Raw genomic sequence first — 14,681 nt, 5'->3', positions numbered from 1 at the left:
ACAGATACTATGAATGACACTTGAAATCCCTCTGAATTATCACCCATAATAGTGGTTGAAAACAAACATTATTTCATATTTTACCTTCTAAATATTGCATCAAGTTATCTCGGGTGAAAGTCACCTCATGGATATAGTTAGGTATGTCTGTGAATACTACCATAAGGTTCTTTTCTTAATATTCTAAAATACCTTAAGACATTCCCCTTTTAATGTCCTGAAGATTAGTCTATTGCTTTGACTGTGAGTAGTAAGTCGTGCACTTCCTGCTTATTGATGCATTCTTTTCCAGGTGAATTATCCCCTATATCCGTGTTTTCTCTTGTCTGCAATTTTAACATAGATATGTTGTTGATATTATGCTAATCATATTCTTTTTCAGACTGACAGTATTTGACTCAAAATATGAAAATATTAAAAACAAAAGAATTGAAAAAAATGTACAGAAAGAAAGATATGAAAAGAAAAACGTGTAGAAAAGAGAAAAAAAATGATGTATAAATGTGAAGAAAAAAAATGTAAAAATGTTAAATAAAGATGTAGAAACAGATATTGTTCTGTTATCATTGAGCAGCTTTAGTTGTTACATTTTGGATAACTGTCAACTGACTTGTCTGGGCATACATTTACTGGACTTCTTGTGGGTGCTCTGTAAGAACACTAAACCTAATGATCAGTGGAGGTCCTTGGAACATGACGTATTGACAAATGTACATTGTAGTGTGGGGAGAACATGCTTCCAGCAGCTCTTCTTGGCCTGAGGGCAGACAGAAATGACATCGAATAATGAATAATCGGTGTGTGTTCAGGTTGACCGTGAGTTGGGTTTCCCAACTTTATTTCCATTCTTCCTTTCAGAGGGTGTTAAACGACTCTTTGTACACTTTTGGTGAAGCCAAGAGGGTATGATGGTGACTAACCAAGTATCATTTTTATGGAACAAAGGTGGAGGGCATGTATTTGTTTGTATTGTCTCCCATAGCAACTCTGTTTAGTAGAATGGACAACAATCCACATAATCGGATTCTGATTCTTTGCACCAGATTCCGCGACGTCACATTTTCGATCCTTGACCTATTGGCGTCACACTTATGTTGTATTAAACCGATTAATGTCCATGACTGCCCACACCGATGTAACCGAAAAATGGCCAAGAAAAGAGAACCTTCAACTCTACTTTTTCATGGGGTATATAGGCCTTTTGAGAAGACACATTCCAGGGACCGAACCTGCTCTCCACTAGACGATTTAAAGGGTCGGCTCAAAGCAATGTGATTTCTTGTTCAGACACTTTAATGGTTTAGTTTATGGCCACTTGGAAAACATGTACTTGTTACCTAGTCTCACAGTCCCTGAACCGCATTTTCTCTTCTGTTGGTCCCTCTCTGCAGTGCTAAAACCATATATCAAGCAAGTTAAGCTTCTCGGGTTCAGGTTCAGGCCCACTAGGGTCCTTTTCAGTTTGAAAGGACTTGTTTGTTTCTATCAACATTATATATATTCTGAGACTAAGCGTTAGGTTTCTTGTTTACATGCCTGGTGCTTGGCATTTGGGGAGAGAGCAGTTATTGGTTGGGTCGAGTCAATAAGTGTGAGTTGGGTATTCGTACATGCCAAGCTGCGACGTATGAAACACCACAAATCTGCCTGTAAATATCGTCGCTAGTGTATGCAACCGCCATGTAATTAAACAAATGGGGAGTTTAAGCCCACTACACCTCATGGATGATGAAATATCCCATTTCAACAGTTCTTCATAACATCCTGTTTTCATTCGCTGTTGACAAATAGGAAACTGGTGTAGGAGCTATAATCCGCAGCTGCATGAGACGCAGGAAGGGCGTAGGCATTATGGTGATTAACCTGGGTCATCAGCCTGACGAGCGAACGCATAGTCTATTCTGGCCTCAGTCGTCAGCAAAAGCGGGTGAAAATGTCCTAAACTGGACTATATAGTTAGCTTTGAATCCTGAATCTGTTTAACGCTGCATTAGGTATTCAAGCCACATTACGTCGTTCTGTAAATAAAAAAATCCACTAAACAAACCGGTGATTGACATGAGGATCGATCTGCACAAGTAGAATACAACCAAGTCAGCGAGGAGCCCTCTTGCGACAACTTTTTTAGCAGAAGAAAATTTTATCCCTGATCTTCATAACGCTTATGAACTGAAGAACACCAAACATTGGCAAAGGCGTCTAACTGTCGGCCAGAGAAAGGGTAGACGGGGATTGACCGAAACATTTCAAATGTTAACAAAACTACTAAGCCGAAAACAGCATCCTAAACACTGCAAACTTGGGGTCCAAAACACAACGTAGATACCAATATGAAGTACATCACCATCGAATAACCACTGCATTTTTTGCTTCTTGCTAGTCACCATCAGTAATGGTTGTATACTTTATATAACACGTGTTATATTTGGGATATAACCATGGCACTGTATTCATGGGTGTATACTTTATATAACACGTGTTATATTTGGGATATAACCATGGCACTGTATTCATGGGTGTATACTTTATATAACACGTGTTATATTTGGGATATAACCATGGCACTGTATTCATGGGTGTATACTTTATATAACACGTGTTATATTTGGGATATAACCATGGCACTGTATTCATGGGTGTATACTTTATATAACACGTGTTATATTTGGGATATAACCAAGGCACTGTATTCATGGTTGTATACATGTACGTCTCAATCCAACCCGTGAAGATCCTTGTTAGAACTGATCTTCAGTAACCCATGCCTGTAAGAGGGACTAACGGGATCGGGTGGTCAGGCTCGCTGACTTGGTTGACACGTCATCGTATCGCAATTGCGTAGATCGATGCTCATGCTGTTGATCTCTTTGATTGTCTAGTTCAGATTGGATTATTTCCATATAGCTGGAATATTGCTGAATGCGGCGCAAAGCTAAACTCACTCACTCACTACTTCACAATCAGATCACCGGATCTAATACATGTGATTACAAATGTGTTTTGTTACAACCAAAACAGATATGAATTAGGAAAGTGACTATTTTAAACGAAAATAGATAGCGGTGCTGAACATATTTTCCTGGTGTGCCTTTAGTCAAGTGAACCGTACCTTCAACATATGCAGTATATAGCGTGCTAGCCCCTTTTATCGTGACTAATGTACACTAGTGTTGGGAACTGGTTGAAATCTCACAATTTATGATTGATTCATTACCAACGAACAATCATCGAAAATAATTGGCTAGCGTCATTTTTCAGATTTTCCTATCCAGGTTGTTTTTGCAGATATGAAAAAACATGATGCAACTTGCTACTTTAAAGTAATGACTAATGTATCATGAACATAAACTTCCCGGAGTCTTTAAGAAATATTTAGTCATGGCGTTTCAGTTAGTGAAGTGAATTTTCTAAGAATTAAACACGTTTTCAGGCCCTGACACTTCAACGATATGTTCCATTGTCAAGTATTTTAAAGACTAAAACAGTAGTTCCAAAATCGTTTATTTTCGATTATTAGAAAATGTGATCGATTGCTTGGTCGTTTGGTCACTGCGACCAATCTTCGGTTATTTCGATTAATCGGAACACCACTAATGTACACACCACCACCGTGCATTTTATATAAAAGAAAGAGGTCGGTAAACATTTTAAGCAACGGTGCTCACCTTAAATCACAATGCATGGTAAGAATGACTAAGGGGTCTATTTGCATATACTGACCTGCAGAGGTAACAGAGATAGACAACAGGCGCGGCAGCGTTTATAGATAAGGAGTGACTAGGCACTATAAGTTGTCACTATCATGTTTGGGGGAAGATTTAAACCACCCAACCTCAGATATCCACTGTACCAAATCTCCATTCTATACACCAGATAATCGACCATGGCCGTGTTGATCTTGAACTTGCTCTGTGCATAACTTACATTCACAAAACTTCAAAGATTGTTCTTAAGAATGCTCAAGTCACAATCACACAGGTTTTTTAGTGCTTAGTTCTTTGCTTGTGTTTGAGATACCGTGAGCCTATTTAATTCGCCTAATAGTTTCATAATATTCAGTATGGCTGGCATAGACAATACACAATCCACCACTGAATATATTCTGATAAAGAACTGTTAGGAAACATGGTACTGGGTACGTAACTTAGTTATTATATCATATCACTGGATGTATTCTGATAAAGAGCTGTTGAGTGATTTGGGTTTTACGTCGCTTTTAGCAATATTCCAGCAATATCACGGCGGGGACACCAGAAATGGGCTTCACACATTATACCCACGTGGGAAAACGAACCCGGGTCTTTCTTCGGCGTGACAAGCGAACGCTTTAACCACTAGGCTACCCAACCGCCCCAAAGATCTGTTTAGAAGAAACAGACTAAATAAGGCTCAAAACCTTAGAAAGATCTTACAACCTTACAAAACACACGGTATTCGGCTTGTCCGGAATAACACGAGTTGGTCACGAATGCTGTTATTATGTGACCTCGCTGGCTGTTTTCCACCGGATGTACATGAAAGTTCTTACATTGTGGGTCGCCTAAAACCTGGGTATCACATATGGCCTTACCCTCATGAGGTTAATGACTATAAACGCCCGTTGAAACACAAATAATGAGACCTAGGTCCTGGGGAAATATACGTGTCGTTCTAATGATAGGGTCTTGAAACGCCAACATTGGCACCAAGACATGGTCATAAGCATATTAAGAAGTCGTAGTACCATTGGTTCTATGAACAGACGGATATGTTATTGCAGTAGCATATGGCATCGTAAGTGATCATGTACCTTGCTGCTAATTTGACCCCTGTGACTGTAATGCACCCATAGTGATTAAACACCCATCTTATAGCTTGTATAACATGCAAATACTTTCTTAAATTCCCTGAACACGCAAAAGCACGTGTGTTTGTTATTGTTGCTCACGCATGCTCAGTCGAAATATACACAGAAGCAGTGCGCATGTCTATGGAGGTCAGCAGGTCACACCAGTACATCACGTTGTTGTCCGCTTTCATGACACAGCAGTATAAAACTGCAGACTGGAAGGGATATTTCGGGACAACAGAAGCTCACCATGATAACCAATAGAAGTACCGCTATGCTGAAACAATCCAACTCGCTGTCACTCCGTTTTCTTTCGACAACAGTAACTGCCAAGTCTCAACAACACCCTGAGTCGGCACCTGTACAGAGCGACCAGAGACTGCAGAAATCTCACCTTTTGATCGAGGGATTTCAGGGGAGCGCAAAGTCGGTTTCTCTCAACAGAGCACGGCTGCTGCTATCCACAGCATTGAAACATTCACAAGAAGGACCGGGGTTCCAAGGCATTCAAGGTAGAAAACCAAGTAAAATGTTTAGGTATGATCACGTGTCTGCTCGAATGTGATCATGCACTGACCCTGTGGCAGGTTGTAGTTTAGAGTTCTGCTTTGCGACCTTGGCACGGCCACGAAAACTAAATAATATTAGGTACAAAATGTATAACATTTTACTGTATGTGAGAGTACCATTTATCTAATTCATCAGCCATATAGGTTTTCTTAGTCGTGTATTGTCTTCAGGGGGTTACTCGCGTTATAACGAGGTGATATTGTAAATACACAGACGTTGTAATGTAAATAATCAGTGGTGACATTTTTTTATAAGTTTTAGTGAATTATTTTACATTTGATCAACGTATCATTGTGGGTGAGGGGTAGATATTGTCAGACAACAATATTGATATAACAGGAACCTGTAGAGTAGTTCAGTGGTTAGTGTTCACTTACCATGCCAACACAGGTTCAATTCCCTATCATGGAAACTATGTGTGCCCTGTGGTACATCGAGCACAAGGCCTACATCGAGCACACCTTGGTATAGTGCAAAGTCGTCTAGTTTTATGCTGGACTAAGTGGTGTTAAACCTCACTCACTCACACCCAGATAGCATTCAGACGTTGGCCTAATGTTGGCAATGGTTTTGCCAACATTGCCAACGTTTGGCCAACGTCCGAATGCTATCTGGGCAGCAGCCTAATAATAATCCATGCCATGGCCACCAATGTTGCGATTAGATGATGACTGTATTATACAATGTGTTGGTTGGTTGTTTAGCACCGCACTCAGCAATATTCCAGCTATATGGCGGTGGTCTGTAAATAGTCGAGTCTTGGCCAGACAATCCAGTGATCAGCATCATTGATCTAGGTAATAGGGATACAACCGAGTCAGTGAGCATGACCACCTGATCCCATTAGTATAGGGGTAACGCTGTTTTTCTGTTATAGGGGTAAGGCTGTTATCATTTGCAGAAACCCTAGGTCATCAATTATGTGCCATATGGAGGATTATAGAATCCGCGGGCCATTATCATTTGTAGCAGATCGCTCATTTCTGATAACTAGGGGACGTTTTCATGATAATTCCATCCATTTTTTGCTAAAATCCTACTTACAACAAGCATTGGGTTACTGAACAATGCAAAAGACCAATTCTAACCGGATCTTCACGGGTTACACAATGGAGATGTAGTATGACACACTGTCACCAGTGTATGAAATAAGGTCTGACTGCCCTAGACGGGCCAGATTTCCGACGGATGGTCTAAATTTACTGCAAGCCAGTCTGATGGTCTTTTTAAGTTTTAGATGTTCCATCATGTTTCTGAGTAAATATATTATCTCTTGGTGTCTGGTCTGGTTAAATCCATTTTGGGCTGGTAACATTTTGAAGTTACCAGCCCTGATGTCTAGCTGGGTTTTTGGCTATTTCATACACTGCAGTCACATAATGAATCTCTGTACAGGGTTTGACCTCCCAATTTCATTTACAAAAATGACAAGCATATTAAAACTCAAATTCCAATAATCTGTTGGTACTGAAGACCAAGTTGTCTGCAGAGCAAGAATTAATATCTATCTATATATATATGAACAGTGTGTAGCATGCTGATAGTATTGTGTTCCCTCTGATATATATCATATAAACAGCAATTACATATGTAGTTTCCTCGGATGAATGCAGAATCGTTGTCATCCATGGAACAGATGTTGCTGCTTCAGTTATACATATCTGAAACTGACAGAAACACCTTTTGAACTTCTGATTCAGTACACAATCAATATACAAGGAGGAATACTATAACCATGACATCTCATTTTATTAATTTGATCTTAATCTTAATTTTATTAATATTAATATTTTCAGTGAGATTGAATTTAAAAAAAAATTGTAAGTCCAAATTTGTTTGCGATAAAAACTGATGGTAGAGATGTATTAAACAAATTCTTCTGAAGTTGATTCTGAAACTGAGTTTTATCTGTTTATGCCAAAAGCTTCAAAGTATGCTATCTTAACATCACCAATCAAGATACAAATTTTAGTTGTTGGACATCATGTCTGTCTGATCACCCTTGTCTGGTACACTTTGAATGACTGCTTGAATTTACTCAGGCATAGAATCGCTATTGTTTTTTGTATTACATTTTTTTAAGAATATTTTATTCCTGTAGGTTATGGCAAAGACCCTCGTCAAGCATTCTGTCGGAGTTTTCACACTGGTGAGCAGCGCCCTCTTGTGGACCAGCCAGATACTCGTGCAGTAGATGTGGACAATGAGACCAGTCCACAGGGTATCCAGGGCGATGGCTGCGTTAACTTCAAGCTATGGATGGAGAGTTGTCAGCGATACGGCCTGCAAAACTGTGACCAACAGCTACAGGGGATCCAGAGCGGAAGGAAAACACTGTCCCAGGTGCTGGCAGAACAAGATGAACTCATTCACAGCATCTCTGAGAAGTATCGTCAGCAGGTGTCTGCTCAGCACCAGGAAGAGGCTGCCGAGACCTGTAGTGTCCAAGGACTGCAGGGAGATTTGAATAGTTTCCCCATAGTTGATACCCCCTGCCCCCAGGGAGTGCAAGGGGAGGACTGTGTTAGGTTCAAACTGTGGCTGGAGAACTGCCACCGCTTTGGGTTCAAAGAGTGCATGGACCAGCTAGATAGTCTCAGCAAAGGAAGGAAATCTCTTGGTCAAGTGTTTGCGGAACAGGATCAGTTGATCCGAAGTGTTGTCACACAGTACCAACAGCGGCGTGGATACTCCACATCAGCCCCTGACTCTAAGTCTGACCCCAAGGTTGGTCAAACTGAAACCCCTAAGCTCACTCAGGCAGAGCAGCTTAAAAAAACCTTTAAAGAATATGGAGCGACTGTGATAGTATTTCATACAGGCATATCCCTGATGTCTCTTGGCGGCTTTTACCTTGCAGTGTCCAGGTAGTGCAGTGCATTGTGGTCATTGTTTCTTTGCATAGTATGGGGAAATGGGATCATGGACTTGTTGCTTAATTTGTTCATGGATTCATTGCTTAATTTGTTCATGAATTCATTGCTTAATTTGTTCTTGGATAATGGACTCATTGCTTAATTTATTCATGGATCGTGGATTCATTGCTTAATTTGTTCATGAATTCATTGGCATAATTTGTTCATTGATCATGGACTCGTTGCTTAATTTGTTCATGGTTTCATTGCTTAATTTGTTCTTGGATTCATTGCTTAATTTGTTCATTGATCATGGATTCATTGCTTAATTTGTTCATGAATTCATTGCTTAATTTGTTCATGGATCATGGACTCGTTGCTTAATTTGTTCATTGATCATGGATTCATTGCTTAATTTGTTCATGAATTCATTGCTTAATTTGTTCATGGATCATGGACTCGTTGCTTAATTTGTTCATTGATCATGAATTCATTGCTTAATTTGTTCATGGATTCATTGCTTAATTTGTTCATTGATCATGGATTCATTGCTTAATTTGTTCATGGATCATGGACTCGTTGCTTAATTTATTCATGGATCGTGGATTCATTGCTTAATTTGTTCATGAATTCATTGCTTAATTTGTTCATTGATCATGGACTCGTTGCTTAATTTGTTCATGGATTCATTGCTTAATTTGTTCATTGATCATGGATTCATTGCTTAATTTGTTCATGAATTCATTGCTTAATTTGTTCATGGATAATGGACTCATTGCTTAATTTATTCATGGATCGTGGATTCATTGCTTAATTTGTTCATTGATCCTGGATTCATTGCTTAATTTGTTCATGAATTCATTGCTTAATTTGTTCATGGATAATGGACTCATTGCTTAATGTGTTCAAGGATCGTGGATTCATTGCATAATTTGTTCATGAATTCATTGCTTAATTTGTTCATGGATTCATTGCTTAATTTGTTCATGGATCATTGCTTAATTTGTTCATGGATTCATTGCTTAATTTGTTCATGGATCATGATGCTTAAATTGTTCATGAATTCAATGCTTAATTTGTTCATGGATCATTGGGTCATTGCATGACATGTTCATTGGGAGGGCTTACATGAGTACATGTGTTCTTAACCTCTGTATCACTGGATACCTCATGTCATTTTCTTTATTGTTGCATCTTTCCCGTTGTGAGATGGGGGTTGGTGAGGACAGGAGGGCCACTGTATTGCAGAGTTACATTCCACAGCTGTCAGTGCAAGAAACCCTTATAATCGTTTGAATCAAAGATTTTCCAAAGTTTGACAATGAAAGGTTGTCTGCTACATTCCCCTGTGAAATTCTTCAGCTGTATGTCACTTCCAACTTTCTTCCGGCATTAAGTTAACCAAATGTGTTATTGCTAATGGGCGGTGGGGTAGCCTAGTGGTTAAAGTATTTACTCGTCATGCCGAAGACTAGGGTTCGAATTCCCACATTGGCTAAATGTGTGTAGCCCATTTCTGGTGTCCCCCACCGTGATATTGCTGGAATATTGCTAAAAGCGGTGTAAAACCAAACTCACTCACTCCCTGTTATTACTAAGCATTGTAAAACAAAACTTGTACAATCGTGACATGGGTGGGGGTAGAAATCAGATGTATGGCTCATATTCATTTTGAGGGAGTTTTGAGTTGATATTGATCATAGTCTAAGGTGTTACTTGCAATCTTTGCTTGTTTTTTGACCAAATACTTTTTCCCATCCCTATCATTCCGCAGAATTTTGCTTTATGTTTGCTGCTTACCCAAGTGTACAGTCACATTTCAGTGTGAGACATTAACTTAAACATGCCTTCCTCTTCATACTTCTACTGACAGTACTACAGAGTTTTACTTGCACCAAAATGTCGCAGGGCACCAAATGGCTAATTTCAAGGGCCCTTAGAGGAGATATGAGGGTTCTGGAAAGAGATGAAATAAAGAACACATCAGCCAACAACAGGACCCCAGATTTAGGATTCCATGATATCATATGGGCTGTTATCAGTTCAGTTACCTTCACAAAAGATACTTCTACTGCTTGACATGATTTAAAAGCATGAGATTATTGCTAAAAGAGGCATAAATATAAACTCACTCACTAAAAGCATGAGATAGGTCACATAACCAATAAAAATTTAATTTTTACATGAGCTAGCAAAATCCTTCAATTGTAAATAAAGGTCTTATATAACAAGACAAATGCTTTTACTTCACCAAAAATGTTCACTTTGTAGGTGATTAGTCTTTTTTGTGTAATAATATGTCACTGGATTATGTGACAGGTTATCAAGAACAAAGATGCTTTCATACACAAATGGCAAGTGTCATTGACTTGTGTAACAAACTTTTTACAACACTTGACATGAAACTAATGAGAAGCAGTCTCTCTGTCAAGCTTTGCTGATTGTGAGCTTCACTGCATATGTCAATGCTTTTGGGGAATAATGTTAACCTGTCATTGCTGTATGCTCCAGTATGACCAGGAAACAAACACCTCATTATATTAATGCTAAGGCCTAAAAAAAAAAGCTTGTGGTTCTGATTTCCCGACCGACCCTAAATATTCCCGCCAAGCCTAACAATTTTACTCACCACATAATAAATTAAATTTATTTTCTGACACATGAGTAATGTAAAGATATTTTGCAAAGAAAAACAAAAACCCTACCTACCTACCCTAGTTCTGACATGTAGGAAATTGGAACCACAACATTTATTTTTTTGGGGCCTAACATGAATTTCATGATATACAGTGTATAATTATATAGATTCAGGATTTAATTAATCTTATGTTTATGCCAGTACAAATGATATGTTTCGTATCCATGAAACAAGGGGTAGTGTGGTAATTGGGTGGTTCAAGGGTTAGCTCATCATGTTTGAAGTGATTCCCCACAGGTACATTGTGTGGAGACTTTTCTGGCACAGTCATGAAAGATGAAAAGAATTTTAACATAATGAAACCTAATGGTTTGATAGTTGTACCTCACACAATCCTGGTGTAATTTGATGATCTTGTATTTAATTTCTACTAAAGATACTTCCCTTATGTTTTGTGACATTGCTGACTACAATTTTCCCCTTTTGCTTTTCAGTGGAATTGACATGGTGTCACTTTTGGACAAGATCGGGATTGGGAAGACTTTGGTGGGATCAGAGGCTGTTGTAGCGGGGGCAGGAACTTTTGTGGTGGCTTATGCCGTTCACAAGGTGTTCGCTCCAGCACGAATTGCCATCACCGTCTCCGTAACACCCTTCCTTGTCAGATATCTGAGGAAAGTTGGCATCCTGAAACCCCCCAAACCCAAGGACATAAAACCTGTTGAAAAGTGATTTTGGATTTAAACATGATTAAGTCAATTAGACCAACATGTTTTGAAGAAGGTTCTGTGTTGGCCAGACATGGATCAAAATGACTTGTATGAGACTAAAAGTCAGGCTTCTATGTGTACGCACATCATTTGTTATGTACCGTTGATTTTGTTGTAGGGATGTTGTCCAAATTACAACGAGGTATGAGTGGCCCAAAGTCTTACATGCCACCTGATCGGTGTGTAGAGTTATGTCCCTTGGTCATAAAAGAACCTGATAATTATGGGGTTGAAATCCTGTCTTGGGTTGTCATTTCTGTACCTGCCTACCTAGACCGCCATAATTTTAGACCTTCCTCTAACATTTAAGTTACCATGCTGGTATATAACTGAAATACTTTATCAGAGCTCTGCCATGTCCGAATCTGCACATCTGGCTGTACAGAGTTGCTTCCCTTGGATACAAGGCTATGATAATTATGGGTACATGATGTTCACCATTTGCATTGTTGTAAGTGATGCAAGTCAATAAACTAAGAACAGGATTATCAAATCTTCTGCTGAAACATTGTAATTAAGAAGTTTTACATATTCATTTTGCATGTTCCGATTGGTGACAATCTGTTTCTTGCTGTGGCATTGGCCAATTTGATGTTAGTGTGACGGCAACGTTATCAGATGTGACAGTGGAAATCGATCAAATGGACAAATGCTATAATGAAGTGTTCAAGTGAGTGAGTGAGTGAATGTTGTTTTCCATAGCATCATGAAGTGCAATGACAAAAAGTCAGCCAAGTCACACGTAATTTCTTGACCTTATGTTCGCATGGCGACCAATATGACAAGGAATTCCACATTGATCTTTATGTTAAAAGTTGGGTAGTGAAGGTCTTTCATTGGCTACTAGTCACATAGCCCAAGATTAGAGAAAATCTGGAGGGACGTGTTGTTCTGTCCTGAAATTTAGATCATTTACTTGAGCCGCTTTTCCAGCATGACCTGTGGTCTGGGTTGATGTGATAATGCCGCCCCTCCATTAAGACTGTGGCAAGACCTTCCTTCCCACTTTTCTACACTATAGATAGCATATTTTCTGTTTATGTATTTTGTTAAAGTGCTTCTGTGAATGTATCCTTACATTAATGATTTGAGATTTTGTTATTTTTGGATGGATCAATTGCTCTAATATATTTTAAGATGTAAAGCATTATCTCTGAAATGAAACCGTTTTTTGGTGAGGAGATGTGTTAAAGAAATAATAGATATTATTACTGTTATTATTTGTTAGAGTATGATTAAAACTATAACTTCTGTAATTATTAGTTAACTATTATACTCTGGACAGTAGAAAGCATATTTGGTAACTATAACCTGTACCTCTTCTCTTTACTCTGAGTGAGATTATAGGATTAGTTTACTGAACTCTCTTGGTAATTCACTTAACTCTAGGAAATATGGCATGATAATGATGTTGGACAAAGAATAGTTCTATCTGGTGGTCATATTAATTCCTATAGTACTTTCATTCACCCTGTGTCACAGTTGATGTAGTGCAGATGTTGATATGTGTAATAGTGTAACTGTTAAGTGAGACTTCAATATCTGTGTCATGAGGACACAGTCATCTTCTCAAATTTCAAACAGCTAATTTTTAATCTATTTAGTGTGGATAATAAAGGTAAAAGATAAGCAGTACCGATGTTACGAAATGTTTGTCAGATATTTCCTGAGTGTCCATACTTCCTTTTTCTGTGACTATCATCCTATATCATATTATACGTTATGCTGTGTTGTACAAAGCTTCTTACTGTGTCAGTCCCATGTTATTCAGGTGATTCATATGTAGTTATTTTGTCTGATTCTATGCTTATTTGATCTGTTCTGCTTACTTAGCTCATCATGGGGCAGTGTATGAAATAAGGCCCGTCCGACAGCCCGAGACGGTCTAGATTTCTGACGGACGGTCTAAATTTACAGCTAGCCAGCCCGATGGTCTGGTAAAAATTGTAGATGTTCCATATATCTGAGTAAAATTCAGAATATTTGGTCTGGTTAAATCCATTTTGGGCTGGTAACATTTTGAAGTTACCAGCCCTGATGTCTGGCTGGATTTTTGGCTTATTTCATACACTGCATGAGGTAACTTTTTACAGCCACAAGCCCATCTCACTGACTGGCCCACACAGAGGGTGTTTTTCTCCATAAGACATTGTTATGAGATTGTTGATTACAAGTATAGAAATGCTTGGTAATTCCATTGTCAGCAAAGAGGCTGAGGGTATACTTGTGAGTGTTTTCGTTTCATGACATATTTATTCTATGTTATAAAATAAAAACAATGAATAAATTGTGGTTGTATTGTAGTTGTCATGAATGGACGACATCTGCCTGGACTGGTGAATAATCTACTAGTCCAGGGTCACAATCCACAACACATTCTTAGTGCTACGACATTCATAGGCTAATGGGAAACTATAGAGTTGCATAACGTCAAATGCTTTGTGGATTGGGACCAGGTTGTTTAAGCCTTTGTGATGATGAAGGCTGTGTTTGATGCTGTACATGAATACAATTAGGGAAGACCAGTAATAGTGCCCTCGTTATTTAATGCCTTATGCAATATTCCAGTTTAATGATGGCGGTCTCTAATCCTATCATTGACATCACGAGCAACCATCTCCACAGCTGGGACATGATGACATGCATCCACCTGTTTGACCACCTGATCCCATTAGTTGCCAAGCATGGGTTGCTGAAGACTAATTCTAACCCTGATCTCCTGTGCTGTGATGTTATCAGTACATAATGTAAAACCCTACCCACTCACTGCCTCAAACCTATCTGCATCACTTCTAACTGTCCAGGGAGGATGCCTTGGTTAAAGCGTCTAAAGACCGAGTTCGAATCCCCACATGGGTACGTGATAGTGCAGGGTTTGGAAATTAACTGCAAAAACCATTTCCTGTCTAACTGTCTGCTGATTAACAGTTAACATTGATAGTGCAGGGTCAGTTTCTTATTTCCTGAGCATTGGGAGATTAGGTTAACATTGTAGGGTAGCTTTCTTATTGAGCATTGGG

At 38.9% G+C, this 14,681-nt stretch overlaps 1 protein-coding gene across 2 annotated transcripts; it reads left to right on the top strand.

The window, feature by feature from the left end:
• Positions 1–4,966: 4,966 nt before the first annotated feature.
• Positions 4,967–13,246, top strand: LOC124285229. 2 transcript variants are annotated; one of them, XM_046721435.1, is made up of 3 exons: positions 4,967–5,340; positions 7,500–8,265; positions 11,386–13,246. In XM_046721435.1, the coding sequence occupies exons 1-3, from the start codon at positions 5,079–5,081 to the stop codon at positions 11,621–11,623; spliced, it is 1,266 nt and encodes a 421-aa protein (XP_046577391.1). In that variant the 5' UTR covers positions 4,967–5,078; the 3' UTR covers positions 11,624–13,246. The 2 variants fall into 2 exon arrangements, with proteins under 2 accessions (XP_046577391.1, XP_046577396.1); XM_046721440.1 differs by having other exon boundaries at positions 7,500–8,125; positions 11,386–11,528.
• Positions 13,247–14,681: the final 1,435 nt, after the last annotated feature.

The sequence above is a fragment of the Haliotis rubra genome, unplaced genomic scaffold, assembly GCF_003918875.1.
Source record: "Haliotis rubra isolate DU_JTF1 unplaced genomic scaffold, ASM391887v1 Scf11, whole genome shotgun sequence".
NCBI lineage: Eukaryota > Metazoa > Mollusca > Gastropoda > Lepetellida > Haliotidae > Haliotis > Haliotis rubra.
This window is presented reverse-complemented; position numbering and strand designations above follow the sequence as displayed.

Bases quoted from the DNA above. Each gene is read 5' to 3' on its own strand.
- LOC124285229 (XM_046721435.1), top strand. From the start codon at position 5,079: ATGATAACCAATAGAAGTACCGCTATGCTGAAACAATCCAACTCGCTG. The intron at 5,341-7,499 runs GTAGAAAACCAA...TTATTCCTGTAG, and splicing joins GGGGTTCCAAGGCATTCAAG to GTTATGGCAAAGACCCTCGT. The intron at 8,266-11,385 runs GTAGTGCAGTGC...TTTGCTTTTCAG, and splicing joins TTTTACCTTGCAGTGTCCAG to TGGAATTGACATGGTGTCAC.